Source organism: Triturus cristatus, chromosome 2_2 (assembly GCF_964204655.1).
Source record: "Triturus cristatus chromosome 2_2, aTriCri1.1, whole genome shotgun sequence".
NCBI lineage: Eukaryota > Metazoa > Chordata > Amphibia > Caudata > Salamandridae > Triturus > Triturus cristatus.
In genome coordinates this window covers 822,888,755-822,908,970 of record NC_140582.1, presented here as the reverse complement: position 1 = coordinate 822,908,970, position 20,216 = coordinate 822,888,755, and the positions used below count along the sequence as shown (strand labels likewise).

Here is a 20,216-nt window from a genome sequence, read left to right as displayed (position 1 = left end):
AAAGAGCCATTATCTAGTTTATGTTACTCAGAATCGAAATCGAAAACGGATTTTAACTTCCACAAGTACCCAGAAGGTACACAGATGTATCAAATGATTGACCTCACAGCTAAAACTGGCACACTGATCCAATGTCTATCCACTAGCAGCGTATGGATGCAGAAGATGAATCGCAAATCTAACACAAAATCCTGAGGGGGTTAATCAGAGTTTGGTGGATGGAAGACATAAGCACTAGAGTGTTTTTGCAATAGCAGTTGGAACTCAGGATATTTAGATTTTGGCTTGTATTGGATATCATCTAAAATCGGTGCATGTCCTGCCCACACTATTTCTATGCACACTTTATAGGGTGGAAGGGATTCACCAATTTTTGGCAGATGTCCGTCATCTACCAAACTCTAAATATTGACACGGTTTCCTCCTTCGATTTACAAACATCTCTAAGGCCTTCCTTTAGGACTGGACTGCTAAATTAGAGGTTATAAGCTTCTTCTCCAAAATTATTAATCTGGAAAATTCTCTAGACTTTGCCTTAGATGTATCTCTCAATGTTGACCTCCAAATCAAGCAAATCAATGAAGTTTAGATTCAAATTGAACTGCTCTGGAACACCAGACTCTGCATCCTGAAAAATATTTCAAATCTGCCACACAAACACTGATAATATATTTAATAGAATATGAGAAGGTTATGCTAATCGGCATTTCCAACCCCTCCTTTACAACTCTCAAAGCTATTCTTCCTTCAGCAGCCTAGTTAACTTTGACAATGGCAGTAGTGACCAGCCAACGTGAAAGGCACCTGTCCTATAAAATGCAGCCCTATAACATGAGAAAACCGAGGTAAAAATGACTTCCAAAAACGAGTAACTATTAGTATTTTCACCTGCACACCTTTGTTCCTCTACTACGGAATTTGTTACGGAGCACTTGTTTAAGGTAATATTTAAAAAAATTCTCCTTTCATCATTTTGTTACAGCACTCTAGCACTGGGTAGGAACTTTAAGCAGCAATGTTGTGCACTGATCTACAAAAACATTTTCTTTGGACAAGGGCACACATTCACCTGCATTTTTAGATCGAGCATTCAAGACCGCTTGTATATACTTTAGTATATAAAAGAGGTACTTTGTAGGCTTTGGAGATCAGCCCTAGGACTTGTCTGTTTCCGCTTGGGGACTTTTTTTCTTGTTCAACTGCTTCTATTTAACTGTCTTCATAAAAAACGTCCAGTAGAGGTCAGTGAAATACCAGAATTGCTTTCTGCTGAGGGAATTTTTCTGGCTACTGCCTCTATTTAACGTTCTTGTTAGAAAACGATCAGCAGAGGTCAGTAAAGTACCAGAATCACTTTAGTATTCTCTAGATTCCAGTCCATAGAACTTGTCTTCCACGAGCACCCATAGACAATAAAAAAAAAAAAAATCTTGTATTTTCAGTGATATGACCACCGAAGGCCCTGATTTCATATTAAAAACAGAGGTTTGGACTATACAATTTCCAGCTGAAAGGCAATATTTCTTTCCATGTGTTCCCATACCTGGCATGTCATGCAGTTTGGTGCTTACTTTTCCTCCATGTTCAAGAACAGTAGATGTTTCATCACCCAGGCTAATGTGCTGCATAGCTAAATACATATAAAGTCCCAATGGCAAGACTGATTGCATTGCAAATGCTTGTTTAGAGAAGCATACAGAAAGGACCTTGAACTCTGAAGCAAAACAAGTTTTAACAAGTTTGGAATACCTTTTCGTACGCTAAGACGAAAATGGCCATGATCTTCAATATGAACGTTAAGTGGGTTTAAAGTTATCATGTGTATTTTAATAAAGCATATTAAATTATTTATACTGCAAATGTAACCTACCCTGATGGCTTTTCTAATTAGTAAATACCTGCAAAGGCGCCTAAAATTGTATGATTGTCATAGAATATATGACACCCAAAATGTAACAGAAGGCACACGCAAATCAAAGGCAGCTTCATATTGGATCCTAATGTCAGAACACATTAAAGACAAATGCATGCATCAAACATAAATGTGGTTTACCAAAGACAGTCCTCGCTGGAACAGATTCTTTATTGATCCAAAATGATACTTGTGAGAGAATAACTGTCATGATGCAGGGGATATAGGTTTGGATCATGAAATAACCCATTTTACGTCTGAGGTGGAAGTAAACGGTCATCACAACGTATTCCCCTAAGAAAGAAACAGCAATATATATTGAAAATAAAGCAGCATACGCTTCTGTCTGTTCATTTTTACAATTTAATCAGTTCTCCTTGGCACTTATAACTTGAGAAATCAACCACATTCTGAAATGTCATTTAATTTGACAAACACAAGGTGCAGAGGAGGGACAAAAGGCGGTCCCATTAGAAGATTGAGGAGGTAAAGCACTAACTTGGTAGGTACTGTAGGGGACAATAATTACTTTTAATTTTACTCATGAACTCTTCAAATTCTCCACGATTAACACTAAGAATACTCTTGGAAAGGTGGGAAAGGCATAAAATAATCTGCATTTTGGATTAGTTGCCTGGCACTTACATTTGATTATTATGCCTGCAGGGGAGCCATTCAAATATGGACAGCAAGCAAGACAGCCCCTTCCTGTACTACAGCAGCCAAGCTTTCTAAATCAGCAACTCTTGACCTGTGATACGGGGTCTCCTGGGGATCTGCAAAGCCTATTCCAAGGGTCTGCCACTGCTTGGAAAATTAAAAAATATTAATAGATTAATAAAGTGTATATAAATAAAGAAGCAAAATATAGAATTGAAAATTGTGAAACTTTCTGTAAATGTGAAAAATTCAAAATTGGAGGGCAAGTGTATCTAACATGACATAGTGGACTATGGGTTGCCTTAATTGAATTTAGATAAGCTCTAAGGTTCTCATTAAATGTAACATTGTGTTTTATACTATTTATTTGTGAAATAAATACATCATCCTTTGTGTATTGTTTTGAGGTTCATATCATTGAAATTGCTCTGGCTAGGGTCCCCGTCTTCCAGTAATAACCCAGTGGAGATCCCTGGATTCCAATAATTATTTAGTGGGTGGTCCAGTAATGTGTGAGCAGGGATCCACAGAAGTAAAAAGGTTAGCAATTGCTGGTCTATTTGTTGACATTCTGTATAATTCTACATTTGTATACTTTAACACTGCTGCGCCACCTAACCCTACATTTTTCATCTAAAAAGTAAATTCGATTATGCTTTTTTCTCACATTCAGTTCTTTATCTCAAAAATGCATTGTACAAAAAGAGAAATTGAAATTGCAAAATAGTGTGAAAAATGGAAATACAAAAATAATAAAAATTTGAGAACAATGATATCTCATGTATACATTACCTAATCACTCCAACTGAATACCTGAGAAAGTTTCGATATTGAGACGGTTTATGGGGGATACTTTCTTCATTTTTAAGAATATATACGACGTTACATCGTGGTGTTCACACCGCGTTACCTTTACAATGCAGGCATTACAACGCAAGTCGTTACAATGACTTGCGCTGGAGGGTGCTGGACATAGGAATAGTATGATTTACTATTCCAACTCCAGACTACGTACAGTAGGGAAGGTGTTGGAATTGTAAATCATACTATTCCTTAGGCTAGAGCGCCATCCAGCCAAGTCATTGTAATTACTTGCGTTGTAATACCCGCGTTGTAAAGGTATTACGGTGTAAACACCGCGATGTAACCGATGTTTCCCCATTTTTACAAACCATTCTTGAAATGAAGGTGCATTGGAAAATGTCCATTGTTAAAAAAAATTGAGTTGTCAGTTGACTGGAGTATGAGCCCTGGTCAAGCAACAACCACAAACCTAGACAGGGTAATGGGCAGGCAAATCCTAAATTAACCTGTGCTAATCCTCTGGTACCTTGGCACAGAGCAGTCAGGCTTAACTTATAGGCAGTATATAACGTATTTGTGCAACACTTCAAACAGTAAAACAGTGAAAAGAACACACAAAAAAATAGATATTGATTTAATAAACAAAACATGACACAAATGACTAAAATCCAATCAGTAAAACCACGCCAAAAAGCATGAAGCATGAACAAGTGATATCTGGTCACGCTGGACTGAGACAAAGTCACAACTTCAGTCTGACCACGCAGGAGAACGGGCTGGCTACAGGGGCCCCTCAAATCCTGGTTGCAAGCGTTTTATGGATCAGGGTCAAAAAAGTGCCTTGCAGCCAAGGCAATATGATGGGTCCAAGATGCAATGAGGCGGCGATGCGAGGTCCTGTTGAATTCTCATCGAGGATTCAGTAGAGGGGGCTTACGATTATAGTCACTCTGGGTTCTGGGCTCAAGAGATGCAGTTCCATTCCTTCTCACCCAGGCAAGAGGTCAGCACAGCAAAGCAGAGGTCCAGCGGAGTAGCAGCACAGCAGAGTGGCCGCTCGCTGAGGAGTCCTTGACCCGTTTGTGCTTGTTGCCTTGTGGAGCCCCGTTGGGCATTGCCTTGATTGGACCTGTGTGCTGGGAGCCCCGGGGGACATTGGAAGAAGACTGGGGAGCTGCTGTGCAGGAGGACGGGACTGCGAGGACCAGCAGGCTGTGCGTGTTCCATCGAGCACACCTGCCGCCTCTTCCCGTGACTCCGCCCCCTGCTGACCGCTGATAACTCCTCGCGGCCCCCGCTTCGCGGGAGCCGCTCGCTGAGGAGTCCTTGACCCGTTTGTGCTTGTTGCCTTGTGGAGCCCCGTTGGGCATTGCCTTGATTGGACCTGTGTGCTGGGAGCCCCGGGGGACATTGGAAGAAGACTGGGGAGCTGCTGTGCAGGAGGACGGGACTGCGAGGACCAGCAGGCTGTGCGTGTTCCATCGAGCACACCTGCCGCCTCTTCCCGTGACTCCGCCCCCTGCTGACCGCTGATAACTCCTCGCGGCCCCCGCTTCGCGGGAGCCGCTCGCTGAGGAGTCCTTGACCCGTTTGTGCTTGTTGCCTTGTGGAGCCCCGTTGGGCATTGCCTTGATTGGACCTGTGTGCTGGGAGCCCCGGGGGACATTGGAAGAAGACTGGGGAGCTGCTGTGCAGGAGGACGGGACTGCGAGGACCAGCAGGCTGTGCGTGTTCCATCGAGCACACCTGCCGCCTCTTCCCGTGACTCCGCCCCCTGCTGACCGCTGATAACTCCTCGCGGCCCCCGCTTCGCGGGAGCCGCTCGCTGAGGAGTCCTTGACCCGTTTGTGCTTGTTGCCTTGTGGAGCCCCGTTGGGCATTGCCTTGATTGGACCTGTGTGCTGGGAGCCCCGGGGGACATTGGAAGAAGACTGGGGAGCTGCTGTGCAGGAGGACGGGACTGCGAGGACCAGCAGGCTGTGCGTGTTCCATCGAGCACACCTGCCGCCTCTTCCCGTGACTCCGCCCCCTGCTGACCGCTGATAACTCCTCGCGGCCCCCGCTTCGCGGGAGCCGCTCGCTGAGGAGTCCTTGACCCGTTTGTGCTTGTTGCCTTGTGGAGCCCCGTTGGGCATTGCCTTGATTGGACCTGTGTGCTGGGAGCCCCGGGGGACATTGGAAGAAGACTGGGGAGCTGCTGTGCAGGAGGACGGGACTGCGAGGACCAGCAGGCTGTGCGTGTTCCATCGAGCACACCTGCCGCCTCTTCCCGTGACTCCGCCCCCTCTATTAACAGGCAGCATAAGACCTGAAGTCATTACGCGTCAGCGGGACGCGTGTGCGGGACATCACCCGGGACAAAGCCCGGACTAAGGGCGGACCCTCTAAGACCCTCATAGACCCACAGAGACTGGACTGGGCCAGAATCCCTGCCCGAGTACTGACCATCATAGGACTATTGTGTAAGTGTTTGGGGGGTACAGTATATTATCTATCATTATGTCTATTGAGATACTAACCCCGGAGTTACCTGGCCCTGAGAAGCCGGTGAATCTGGTAAATGGGAAATTAGACAAGTACTTTAAGAAAACCCTCTTGGATTCTCCAACCCCCCCCACCCTTGAGGAACTTCGGGCTGAACGACGGCGGTCGATTGAAAGCCTAAAGAATAGATCATTCCCGGTGTCACCAGTATTAATTAGCTCTACGGGGGATGGAACTCTTATTGAAAGAACCTGCACTCCCTCGCAGGATAGCATCCCTCTAATATTTAGAGAGGGAATACCTACGAGAGAATTAGAACCCTTAGGCACTACTAGTAATTTGTCAACCATTGTTACCACTCCCAGTACAACTAAATCTATCGTTATAACCAAAGCACAAATTACCCCTATCCCTAAACAAACAAAAGTAGTTAATAGAAGGCTAAAAAAAGTCACGCCAGTTAAAACCTACGGCCCTCCTCCGACAAAAAGGTGTAAAAATAAATCTGACCTCCCAAGGAGGAAAATTAACCATGCAGACTTTGGCATTAAAAAGGATGACAGTACTAGGGGAGGACGGGTTAAATTAACAGATAAAGGAAGAATAGTAATATCACTTACACATCCATGTGTAACCCCCCCTATTGATCCTGTCATCTCCACCGCCGACAGCCCCCCAACGGTGGTGACGCTACAGGAACCTGCAAATAGGGCCCTGATCGATAGCATAGAGTCTATAATGAGGATCTATTCTCTGGCTATCGTAGATAGACTTAGTAAATTAGAAGACAGACTTGGGAAGATAGAACATGAACTGGGAATCAAGATAGTGACTAATAAAGTGTTGCCTAACCTGCCTATACAAGCTCCAATTGTACCCTCTTCATCAGGTATCTCTACTATAACTACTATTCCCACTGCTGATCAGACTACCATTCAGCGTCAATTATCAAATAATATGAGTGGAAGTATATTAGGGAGTAAGTCTGTTGGACCTAATAGTAAACCTACATTATCCCTGGCTGTAACGACTAATGGACAGCGGAATAATCCTGGTCAAACCCTAGGGAATATAAATAGAGAAGGAGGAATTGAGCGGCCGGCTCGAGGTAAATATAACAAGGGCCCCCTTCCAGAACTCCCACCAGGAGCTGTGCCCTTGGTAGTAGTCCTTACTGGGGTACCAGAGCTGGAGAAGAACAAACGGGAGGGCTATGCCCAGTTAAAAAATAAAATATCGCATTGGTTAAGTCTACACAGACCTATTGCAAATAATATCAATGGAGAAATTATCCATGTCCGCCGCCTTCCTTGGCTGGGAGGAAGATCTAAAGACATTGAGGGAGACATAGTGGTCATTAATTTTAGAGATCCGAATGCCGTCCATTTTATACTTAACTGGCCGTCTGATCCCAGTAGTAAATCTATTACCCCCCGCCCCCTAACATATTTTTATCCTCGCTCAGTGGTGTTTCCACCTAATCATCAATCACAGCGAGCCCCCCCACCCCCGTTATTGAGGCAAATGCTCTCAAACCCATATCGTCCACCTGTCTACAATAACGGCCCAATATCTAACGATGAGCAACCACCTATAGCTGTAGATCTGTATGGGTGGAATACTATAGGCCCAAGGTATAACTCCCTAATACACAGGAGAATGGATCATCTCATACCTTTTACACCCCTAGATACCACCAACAGGTTTGACGTCCTTAGTGGCCTGGAAGACTGTGACTGATGCCATTGAGCCACAGGGGAGGGGGTGAAGGTATTCTGTGGAGACACAGGGGGAGACTCGGGTGTAGGTATGGGGGAAAAAGGCTCAACTGATAATAACCCACCCAATGGGTACAATGCTACTTGCAGCACTGGGGGTAATACATGTAATTCGGGACAGCTCTACTGTAACCCAGATACTCTTACCCCGGCCAATGGAAGTACAAGTCCGACCCTACTATCTGATGACCCCATGACAGGGGAGGCAACCCATGTCCACACCTTACACCCACTATCCATTGAGGCTGTTAGTCCAATAGAAAGGGGATATAAGATGGCGAGTTGGAATATCGCTGGATGGAATAACAAGATAGATCGTCTAGGATGGTTAGAATTTATAACCCAATTTGATATCTTATGTCTCCAGGAGACTTGGGCGGCCGAAGATGTCTATTTGGATGGGTATGTTGCCTATAATTGCCATGCTCAGCCATCTAACATGGGGAGAGCCAGTGGTGGAATGGTGATATTGCTTTCTGTGAGGTTGCCGGTTCGAGTAAAAATCCATCGGACCGTCGGTCTGCACTCTCAGTTGCTGTGGTTACAAAACAGGAATGGGCGAAATGTGTTAGTTATTAATCACTACAACAATACCTTTAACCACTCCAAAACAGATATGGTTGATGAACTTGAAGTGGAGGTGGAAAGGTTATATGGGCGCAGTGATGTGTCTTTTGATATTTTGTGGGGCGGAGATTTCAACATTCACATGTGCCCATTTGTTGGCAAAAGGGTGTGTGGGTATGGGGATGAGGGGGGGGAAGACCAGATTCACTTTATACACTCGGTTTATGGGGAATCCCTAAACACTTTTATGTTTAAAATGGATTTATGCATTATGTTATCTGGCGTGGACAGTGAGGGTAATTCGGTGCCAACCTTTATTGGTAGGAATTGTGCCACGGTTATCGACTAGTGTGGGAGGGTATGCTCAGACGTGAGTCCCTTGCTCATTGCACCATCAGGATTCAGGCAAGCCGGGCCGACGAAGGCTGTGATGCCAGAAACCGGTCCCCGGAAGCTTGTTTCCTTCCCAGTATAAGAATTGACTTGGTAGTTTGGTTTGCCCTGTTCCCATCATGCACTGGGACAGGTACAGACTAATTTGCATGTAGCCAGGTTCTGAGCTGGGATGGTGCAGTGAGCTAAAAAACGGTGATGGATTAAAACCATGATCTCTTGACTTGGTAAGAGTATTCTGCATCATTCAGAAACTCTGTCCATCACCACCCCCTTTTTCCCAAAACGGTTATCGACTACCTCATTGTCTCTTCCAGTATTACAGCTTTGTGCTCCTTACCCGTAATACTAGATCCAGCCCTAAGCGATCATAACTGTCTAACAATGTACCTCTCCTTGTGGGGGGATAAAGTAAAGGCGGTACATGGTACAGTGACAGATATAGTCCCACATAGACCCAATGGCCCTAGAATTAAATGGAGTAGGCAAAATGAGGAACATTTACTATGTACCATTGTGTCTGCCTGTATAGATGAGGTGGAATGCTGTCTCGAACCCGAAAAGGATAATGCTGATATTCTAGCTAGTTTCGATATCATTAATAAAAACATTGCAGAAATCTTAACGGGAAAAAAACCAAAGGGCCCTAGGATTAACGGGGGATGGTTCAACAGGGAATGTACTAAATCCCTACAAAGACTCAAAGTGGCTCTTAAGGGTAAACCCAGAGATAAGGAAGCAGTTAAAAACCTCAGAAGGGAATACTCAATCCATCTGAGGGATAGGAAACAGGAACTAAGGGAAGAGGCTTGGAACAACCTGACTAAGGCAGTGGATCTTAAGGATACTAAGCTGTTCTGGTCCACTGTCAATAGTCCCTTCCTCCAAAATGAAGAAGTCCCGGTAATGTCTGCCCAGGTATCTGAGGAACAATGGGTGACTCATTTTACTAGTATTTTTAACCCTGAAGGACTAGCTGTAGGGGGGGGATAGTGAAACCCTGGCTTTTATCCCCATACCTCTCAATATCACAGTCTCTGAGGTGGATGCTGCCATTCGGGTCAGTAAGGGGGGAAAGGCACCGGGCCCTGATGGGGTACCCATTGACCTTTATAAAGCCGAAATTTCCATATGGAGCCCATTGTTAACAAAGGTTTTTAATGCCGCTGCAATGATTGCGGCCCCACAGACTTGGGGGGAATCAATCATTATTCCGGTGTATAAAAAAGGGGAGAGGGGTGAGGCAAAAAACTACCACCCGATTTCTCTTCTCACTGCTTCTCTAAAAATTATGAGCAGGGTATTACTGAGTCACCTAGAGGAATGGGTAGAAGATAAAGGGATCCTTGCGGATTCCCAGTACGGATTCCGAAAGGGGTTGGGCACTATAGAACAGTGCATTAATTTAGACCTTATTATATGCAAATATACACGGGCCAAACAAGGCTCGTTGTTTCTTTGCTTTGCCGACCTGTCCAGTGCCTTTGACTTGGTTGACCATGGTCTTCTGTGGTCAACCTTGTTGGACATGGGAGCTCCACAGGATATCATCTATTTCTTGGCCCAACTTTACAGGAATCTGACAGCTAAGATACGATACGGGCAATCGGGGGAGTGTACACCCAGTGTTAAAATAGGTTCCGGAATTAGGCAGGGATGCGTCCTTGCACCTCTTCTTTTCTCCCTTTTTATTAATGCAATCGAGTCGGAACTACGGTCCACCAGTGCAGATGCACCGACTGCTGGCGGCCTGTCCATCCCAATGCTGCTTTATGCGGATGACGCGGTTCTGCTCTCACAAACCCCTCTAGGGTTGCAAAAACTTATGAATAAATTTGCAGATTTTATTAATGGGAGAAAATTAAAAATTAATAATTCAAAAACTTTTATAATGCCCTGTGGGAAGAAAATTAAAAACCTAAGGTCCTTCACAGTTATGGACCAAACTATAAAAGTGGTGGATAAATTCTGTTATCTGGGTATCACTTTTAATAGTGGGGGGATGTGGACACCTGAAATGATTAATGTGAGAGCCAAAATGGCCAAGTGTTCTTTTGGCATATTCAGGTTTGCATCCAAGCTAGGCTCAAGACGGATACCAGACATGTTGTATTTATATCGTCATAAATGTGTTGCTCTGGCCCTATATGGTTCAGGAGTGTGGGGCCATTGTAATAACAACATGCTCCAGGTTGAGGAAAACAAATTTGTCAAAAAACTCCTGTGCTTACCATCTTCTGCCTCAACAAAGCTGATCCATCAGGAGGTTGGTCTAGAATTTCTATCTGACTTGATCAGATTAAGACCCCTGTTAGTATGGAGATCTATATGGGCCAAGGAACAGACTGGTTTTACAAGAAAGATTATTTTAGATTGTCTCTACATGGACAAATGTTCCCGCATCCCCTGGCTTAACTATATTACTCGAACATTTAATGATGTTTTTAATCTCACGGTGCGTGATAACCCTTCTTGTGTTTTAGATATTCCGAAGAGTGAGATTAAACATGAATTTCTGAGGAATAGCATGGTGAGGCGTAACGCAGCTTCTGCTCTGTTCTCCTCACATGTTTTTTATGACAGATACACTAAGGAAGAATTCGGGCTCTCCGGATACCTTAAAATGGTTACTATTCGATCCCACCAATATGTATTGACAAGACTACGGATGGGGATTGTTCATTTGCTTGTTGCGTACCCTGTAATGAAGACTTATACTACCGCCCCCTGTCCGTGTGATGGGACCACAAAGCAAAGTACAGAGCATTTTTTATTGTTATGTCCTCTTTATCTCCACCTTCGAAAAGTATATCTGAAACCGCTTTTAAAAAAATATAATGTATTCAATATTGTTTCGGCCATGGGGCTTTTATTTGGACTTAATTCACAGGACATATGTTTTTTTACTGCTGTATATATTTTAAAATCGATACGTCTGAGGAAAAGCACTCTTTTTTCCGATATGTGATTAACTTAAAATCTGCTATATCCTCATGTTTTAATGCTTATGTACGTATGTACTTTTATGATTATTAATCAATGATCGAATAAAGTTTTTGAATTGAATTGAATTGAGTGGCAGTCCTTTAAAAAGCACTGCAGTCCTTTCAAATGCACAGCAGTCCTTCTTGGCAGAGTATCCACAGTTACAGGAGTGTACTGACGTGGTGGTGTCTGAAGTCCAGTACTTATACCCAGTGGTGTCTTTGAAGTGGGAGAAACTTCAAAGACGTGCATTTGAAGTACACAGATTGCCACCCTTCCTTTCCTGGCTCCAGACTCACTACAGGGGGGTATGCAGCCTTTTGTGTGTGGACGGGACACAGCCTATTCAGGTGTAAATTAGGCTGTGTCTAGCTCCTCGTTACCATCCTGCCATCAATTCATACGTAAGCTCCCATTGTGTGTGGAACTCAAAGTCTATTAGAAATTGGGTCTCTAGTCAGGCAGGCTTAACTTAAGAGGTAATGTTTAAAGAATTTGTGCAACACACACACACACACAATAACACAATGAAAACACCGTAAAAAGAATCTACACAGGCTTAGATAAATAGAGAATATTTATCCGAGTAGAACAAGATCAAAACAACAAAAACCCAATCAGTAGAATTCGAGATATACATTTTTAAAGATTAAATCAGTCCGGGTTTTGGGGGGCTCACAGGCCATGATAGTCTCTATCTTGGCCTGGAGGGGCTGCATCTTACCCCTGCCCACTAGGTGTCCCAAGAACACCACAGACCCCTGCCCTCTCTGGCACTTACTTGCCTTGATAGTCAGGCCTGCCTGTTGCAGAGCCGGAAGCACTTCATGGTGGTGAAAAAGGTGGACCTTCCAGCTGCTACTGAAAACAGCTATGGCATCCACATAGGCAACTGAGAAGGCCTCCCTTCCATCTGGTACCTGGTTCACCAACCTCTGGAAGGTGGCAGGTGTTTTCTTGAGTCCAATTGGCATCACTTTAAACTGACAGTGGCCCTCTGGAGTGGAGAATGCTGACCTCTCCTTGGCACCTTCTGTTAAGATGATTTGCCAGTACTCTGATGGATGATCAAAGGTACTTGGCAACATCCAGCCTTTCTGCCTTGGGGTTGGGGTAGCACAAGTCTTTTTCACACAATTTAGCCCTCTATAATCCACACAAAACTCAGTTCAGGTGTGGTGCCCAGTGGGGCAGCTTTTGGTACCAGAACCACAGTACTGGACATGGGACTACTGGAGGGCTCTATACCCCCCCAATTCCAGCATTTTAGAGACTTCACTCTGATTCTGGCCCTCACCTTATCCGACAATCTGCAAGATTAATTCTTAAAAGGGAAGTGGTTTCCTGTGTCACCATTATCGGTACACGGGGGGTATACCCAGGAATAAGGGAGAACAGAGCGGAGTATTGTCCCAACACTTGTGGCAGTTCCTTTGCTGCTCAGGAGTCAGAGTGGGGGAAAGTATTACTACTTCCACAGATCAATCCTTCTCTCTGAAGTCCAAGGGGTCAGGGAGAGGTTCACTCTCCCCTTCCTCATCTGTCACCAACAGCATGGTAATCACAGACCTCTCAAAGTTGGGTTTGAGGTGATTGATGTGAAGCACCCTACGGGTTGCCTGGGGATCTTACGGCCCACTAGGTAGGTAGCCTTACCCTTCTTCTCAGTCACTTCATAGGGCTCGGTCCAGCAGTCCTGCAGGGCCCTGGGTTCCACAAGTTCCATAACCCACACTTTGCCCAGGCTGTTATTCCACAGTGGTAGAATTTTGGTCATGCTACCCTTTGATCACAGCAAACACAAGATAATGGACAGAGTGCTGAAACCTTTCCACCACTCACCACCAGTCAAGCGATCTGGGTTTAATACATTTCTTTTGCGCACTACACCTCCCCAGTTTGAACCCAGCTACATGCAAATCAATCTTGACCCTGCACCTCATGGGAACAATCTATTCCGAGATGTCAGGCCAGGTCCTCCCTGGACCGGAAACAAGCATCTTGGGACCCCGAAACTATCCCCAGGATGCTTGTTTCCAATCCGGGGAGGGCCTGGCTTGCCAGTTCGGGCTGGACTGTTCCTATGGGAGAAGGGTCAGGACTGATTTGCATATGGCTGAGTCCAAACTGGGGTGACGTGGTGAGCTAAATAACGATGGTTTAAACCCATATCTGTAACTGGGGGTGAGTGTTTGAAACGTTTCTATACTCGGTTCATTGTATTTTGTGATGTTGCTTTGATCACAGCCTGGCTAGCTACTAAGTTGTCAGATGCTTGCTTTCACAACGTAGCCATCTGGCATCTAAAGGCCAGCATGTAGCTCACTACATCCTGGGGAGTCTCTCTTGCTCCCATCCTTCCTTTACCAGACTCAGAGATCCTCTGACAGGGTGTCGAACAGAAGGGGCTCAAACCCCATCCCTTCTGTGGTACCTTCAGGTAAGCAAACACCAGGCATGGTAAGAGGATTCCCCACTTATTCCTTGAGCCCTCAGGTAGGTCTCTATTCATGACTTTAAGGGTTTTGTTGATCCTTTCAATAAGCCCATTGGTTTGTGAATGTTAAGGAGTGGAGAACTTGTAGGTTCCACATCAACTGCACATATACAGACATGAAGTTTGTGCCCCTGTCAGACACAACTTCCTTGTGGAAACCGACTCGGGTACAAATCCCAATCAGGGCCTTTGACACTGCAAGTGCAGACATGGTCCTCAAATGTATTGCCCCTTGGTACCAAGTGACATGATCCACGATTAGCCTGTTGCCTGAAGCAGTCTAGGGAAGCATTGGCCATACAAAGTCGATACCCACTCTCTCAAAGGGTGTGCCAACAACTGGCAGTTGGTTAAGTGGGACTAGAAACCGATGCTATGTCTTTCCACTAGTCTGGCAGGTTACGCAGGTCCTGCAGAATATATTTGAGGATGTCCTGATCTCGGGCCAAACAAAGTGTGGGACAAGCCTTGCAACGGTCTTGTCTTCTCCCAAGTGTCCTGTCAGGAGAATCTCGTGAGCCAGCTACAGTAGGAAGGCCCGGTAGCATTGGGGGACCACCAGAGCCCTTGCTGTCCCATGCAAGGAGCCTTAGGCTCATTGTAAAGAAGGTTGTCCTCTAAGTAAATGTGATAACTCACAGAGACATCATCTGCTGCTTGGGCTTCAGCCTGTTTCCTCATGCCCTCAAGGGTTGGACAGTCCCTCTATGCCCTAAGGAACTCCTCCTTGGTGGTCCTCCTTCTACATGTAATCCAGCAAGTGTAGCCACATCACCAAGGGTAGCAGTGCCCTCCTCAGTTTGCTCCAAGGCAGCTACCACAGGTGACCCTTCCACCTCACTGAGAAGACACTTATGAGCTGGTTTACCATGCTCTCTGCCTTTCTTCTTTTTATCAGCTGCCTGGGCCATTGTTCCAGGTTCCAGCCCGTTTTGACTCCCATCCTGCGCAGCCTTGGAACTTGTCATTGCACTGATCCAATTAGGTAACACCAACATCTCCACATGAGCCTTAAGCTCCACTTCCTTCCAGATAGTGTGCTCAAGGTCATTACCCAACAAACAGTCCACAGGCATGGCAGGGTTCACAGCAGCTTTCAGAAGACCTGTAACCATCTCCCCCACTCAAAGGGAATAAGGCTCTCTGTTGTCACAACTTGGTGAAATGCATTTGGAATTACCTGCTCTGGTAATGCCAGCTGACACCTTACCATAGTCATGCTGGCACCTATATCCTTCAGAGCCTCAATATCATTGATGGTGACCCATTTCCTATACTTAACAGTGTTTGGGGCACATAGATTTTAGGAGCCATCTCACTGTCGCCCAGGGACTCTAGGGTGACTCCCACAACCCGCCCCCATTAACTGGGACAAACTCCACAGCAGCACTATATTACCCACCTCTGGATTATGTCCTCCAGTAGGAGGTAGTGGTCCTTTTGTCCAGTTGGGTTCTCTCTTATAGTGGCCATACTATTAGCATTCATAGTACTTGATGGGCTTAGGCTGCTGACCTTTGTCTTGTTCGCTTTTATTCTGGTGGCTAGATTGTGAATTAGACCCAGACCCTTTCCCCTGTGAGTTGTTTTGGGGCACTTTAGATAAGGCTGTATTTGTATCTTCCCCCTCGTTCTTCTGCTGGGAACCAGGACCATCCTTTTGGGAGTCGCTTCCTGGCCACTCTGGTGCTGACCCAGATGTTCGCCTCTTAAGCAAGTTTCCTGGTGACAGTTAACTTGCTGTCAATTAGGTGTTGGTGCAGCTCCTAGAAACAAATGTCAGTCAAGTTGTACAGCCCTGAAAAATCCTCAACCTTTCTGCCCCTCACCAAGCCGTTCAGGGCTTTGCTAGCACAATCCAAGGAATCCACCCATGCTTGCGAAGAGATCTTATTGATGCCCCTAAATCTGAATCTCAGGGGTCAGTCCAAACTTACTGACTAGTATGGCTTTCATTGCAGCGTCCATGTCTGGTCTTCCACCTCTAGTGTCGTGAGTGTGTCCCTCCAAACGGTGGGCATATATCTCCACAAACGACCACCCCAGAAATCCTCTGGGACCTTGTGCACTCTCAGAGCCACTTCACAGGCTGCAAACGATTTATCTATGTCATCTCCCTCCACATAACTGGCATCAAATCCTTTGGTGTCCTGACTCTGGACTCATCAGTGGACACTCTAGGTATGCTGCCACCATTATGGTTGCTATGGTTGCTGGACCCCTTTTGTAGGGCTCTTATGTCCAGCTCTCTAAGTGTTAAACTCATGGGACATCTTCCTCTCCTGAAGAGCCAACTTCCTTTCTTTCAGAGCTTGTTCTTTCTCCTAATTTAGTTTGACAACCTTTTTCACCTGCTCTAACTTGGCAAGCTCTAGTGTAAGTTTTCGTTCCTCCCCCCGTCAACCAGCTCGTCTGGGGACAGGTTCTTTGAGGAGACACTGCTCCCTGCTTTGTTAACCACTACTGTACCTGGCAAGTTGATGGCCCATTCCAAAGGCATTTCCAGAGCTAATTTAGACTCCAGAATCAGGTCACTCTATTACTCAGGAATCACCCTTCTCCTCCTCTGGGATGTCATCCCTTGCATCCTGCTTCTCTGCCCAGGCCCACACAGCTTTATGCAGCTCCACTTTCCTGCTAAAGCCCCTTGTCGAAACTTGAAAGTCCTTGTAGAAATCTTTCAGCTGTGGTACAGTGTAGGATTCTAAGCTGGTCAGATCAAACTAAATTCCTGCAGGAACAGAGTGAACATAATTTAGAAACAAAATTAAAAACCAAAAAAGGAGAATTGAAAAAGTCTTGAGTTGGTCATAGGTATAGAGTTATAGTGAACACTGAATTACTGTATGGTATTGCATAAACACAATGCTATCCTCACCATTGAACCCTAATGTTAATAATTGAGTCCCTAGGTGGCAGAGGTTTGCACACTATCCAAGTAGGGACCACAACCTTAGTCAGGGTAGCTAGATACGCACTTTAAATTAATTTGTGCTCACACTCTGTTAGCGTGGCACAGAGCAGGTAGGCTTATCTTAAGAGGCAATATGCAAATTATTTGTGGAACACACACACAGAAACACAATGAAGTCACTACAACAAGTCTCCACACAGGTTTAGAAAAATAAATAATATTTATCAGAATAAAACAAGACCAAAACTATAAAGGTCCAATCAGTAGGAGTCAAGATATACATTTTGGAAGATTAAATCCCAAAACAATGCTTAGAAATCAGGAGCACTAAAAGGCTACTTTAGGTCATGAAGGACAGGGGTGAATCCAAAGTTTGGCCCACCACGATGGCCGGCAGGCCGGCTATGAGGCACATGCAGGTCCAGCAGAAAAAGTACCTTGGATAGAGCAAGGCGTCTGTGCTGAGGGCAAGATGCTTCGAACTTTTCCAAGCAGTTGGGTCGGTGCATCATTGTCAAGCTCAGTTGAGATGCAGGCAATGAGTCATTGTCAAGCCGTGCAGGTTGTAGAACCACTGTCAAACAGCCACCACGTCGGCGTCGTAGGGTGATGCATCAATTACGTAAAGGTGACGATGCATCGGTTTTGCAGCCAAACAGCTTCAGAGACCACTTCTGAGGCTCAGAACTGGAGGGGGCACCTCAGGCAGGGGTAAGACTTGCATATGGAAGAGTCCAGAGGCACCAGCAGAATTGCAGGAAGTATTTTGTGTCCCTGAGACTTCAGAAAACAGAAGGCAAGCTAGCAAGCCATATGAGTCACTCTGGGTTTAAGTGAGATGGGTCCAGTCCTTGTCCTCAGCAGGGCAGAGATCAGCAGGCAGCAGGGCAGCGAAGTAAAGTAATGAATCAGTTACTCAGAACACTTAATCAAGGCAAAATGGCAATACCACAGCAGTATTTACTCCAGCAGAGTTCTTTCCAGGTCCAGTAGTATACTGTCTTGGTAGGGTCAGCGCCCCAGTACTTATGCCAAATTTGCCTTTGAAGTAGGGTGTGACTTCAACCCAGCTCCTTGAAGTGCACAGGTCCCCTTTCTTTCCAGCCCTGTCATCTAGGATATATATGGGGGTAATCAGCCATTTAGGTGGGACACAGGACACTGCCTATACAGATATAACTTTTTGCTCCCACTACCCCTTCTTCCCAGGGAAGCGATCAGAATGCAGATGAATGCAGAGAAGTTCCCTGTCACATCCACCATTCCTGTGTTCGTAGCTGTCTAAAGGGAATTCACAAATTGTAGCAGTCACCCAGCCCAAACCTGTATTGGAGACAAGCTGCAGGCACACAGAGCTAAGTTAAGAGCAGAGAAATGTCCACTTTCTAAGAGTGGTTATTCTAAAATAGTAATCTGTCAAAATCAACTTTACCACTAAAGAGGATTTATCATTCCCTTTCCAAAGATTTGAAACATGATTTAGCTAGTCCTTTCTTACCAGTTTAAGGCTTGGCATGTGGTTTTAAATGCTAAGTCGAAGTGGTAGTGAACTGTACACACAGGCCCTGTAATGGCAGGCATGAGGCAGGTTTGAAAGACTATGTGTGTGGGTGGCCCAATTAGTGCTTAGCATTGGTAGCATTTAGATTACAGGCCCTGTGTAATGTTATACCACTTAACATGGGTTTACAGGTAAACTAAATATGCCAATCTAGTATACACCAATGTCGCCACATTTAGATGAGACGCACATGCACTTCAGCACTTGTTAGTAGTGGTACAGTATTCAGAGTCCAAAGGCCAACAAAACGATACAGCACAAAGTGGAGATAAGCAGGTAAAATGTCGGGGGAAGACCACCCTAACAAAGTCCAAATCCCAGCTACACCCAGTTATGGGATCAGAGAAGACAAGGCCAACTTCCTAAAAGTGGAATTTTCAGAACTGTAATTTAACATTCAACTTCACCATTATTTTGGATTTTTAAATGTGATTCCAGAGACACCAAACTTGGATCATTTATATCTTCCCATTTGGGAATTACATTTATAAAATGTAATAGGCAATATGAATGTTATGCTATGAAAGATATATTTGCAGTAATTAAAATGTATAGGAGATTAGAGAGTTTTTAACTAACAGTATATGTCCAACATTTTAAATACACTGTATCCTGCCCTTGGGCTGTCCGTTAGGGGTGGCTTACATGTATTAAAAAGGAAGGCTTAGGCCTAGCAAGAGATTTATCTTGCCAGGTCGATATGGCAGGTTAACTGCACACACAGGCTCTGCAGTGGCACGCCTGAGACATGGGTAAGGGGCTACTGAAGTGGGTAGCACACTCAGTGCTGAAGACCCACTAGTAGTATTTAATTTTCAAGCCTTGTGCACTGGTTGTACACTTTACTAGGGACTTATAAGTAAATTAAATATGTCATTTGGGGGCAAGCCAATGTTACAATGTTTTTGGGAAAGAGCACAAGCACTTTAGCACTGGTTAGCAGTGGTAAAGTTTGCAGAGTCCTATGGCCAGCAAAAACAAAGTCAGCAAAAACTGGAGGTCTGAAGGTAAAACATTAGGGGAAACCACGCAAAGGATGCCAGATCAAACACATGTACCCCCAGCTGAAAGTGGGGAGAGGTACCTAACCCCTTGGGAGCTATATTCACTAAGACGGTAGAACCGGGAGAGACCATTGGCTCTGGCGTAGTCTGTTACGGGATGGTGTTCCACTGTAGGTTCCATTTTCAGTGGGGAGATGGACCACCTCACAGTTTGGGATTCTCACCCCTCATCTGCATTAGCCATCTGAGAGGTCTGTGGTCTGTCTGACCCCAGAAGGGAGTTCCAAACAAGGTGTGGTCTCAGCTTCTTCAGAACCCCGATCACAGCAAAGGCTTCCATCTCTTTTCACTCCCTTTTGCTCCGTCTGTAACTTCCTACTGATTAGGGCTACAGGGAAATCCAGGCCTTGTTCTATTAGCTCTGAGAGAACTGCCCCCATGTCATGCTCTGAGGTGTCTGTCTGCACAATGAATTCGGGGGCCTTGAGAACGGGTGCAGAGCACATGGCCTCCTTCAGGGTCTCAAAAGCTTTCTGGCATTTCTCTGTCCAGATCACCTGACGTGGCTGCTTCTTGGAAGTCAGCTCTCTCAAGGGGGCAACAATTATCCCATTTCCATAGTCGTTGTTGTTGTAGTAACTTTATTTGATATAAAAA

General features: G+C 45.2%; 1 protein-coding gene across 3 annotated transcripts in view; it reads right to left on the bottom strand.

Annotated features, from left to right (window-relative positions):
* Positions 1-20,216, bottom strand: part of GABRA4 (gamma-aminobutyric acid type A receptor subunit alpha4) — a 387,346-nt gene that overhangs the window by 163,451 nt on the left and 203,679 nt on the right. For all 3 annotated transcript variants that reach the window (XM_085643308.1, XM_085643309.1, XM_085643310.1), the window contains one exon: positions 2,054-2,206. In XM_085643308.1, the coding sequence (XP_085499434.1) occupies positions 2,054-2,206 (153 nt within the window). The remainder of the gene's footprint in view (positions 1-2,053; positions 2,207-20,216) is intronic.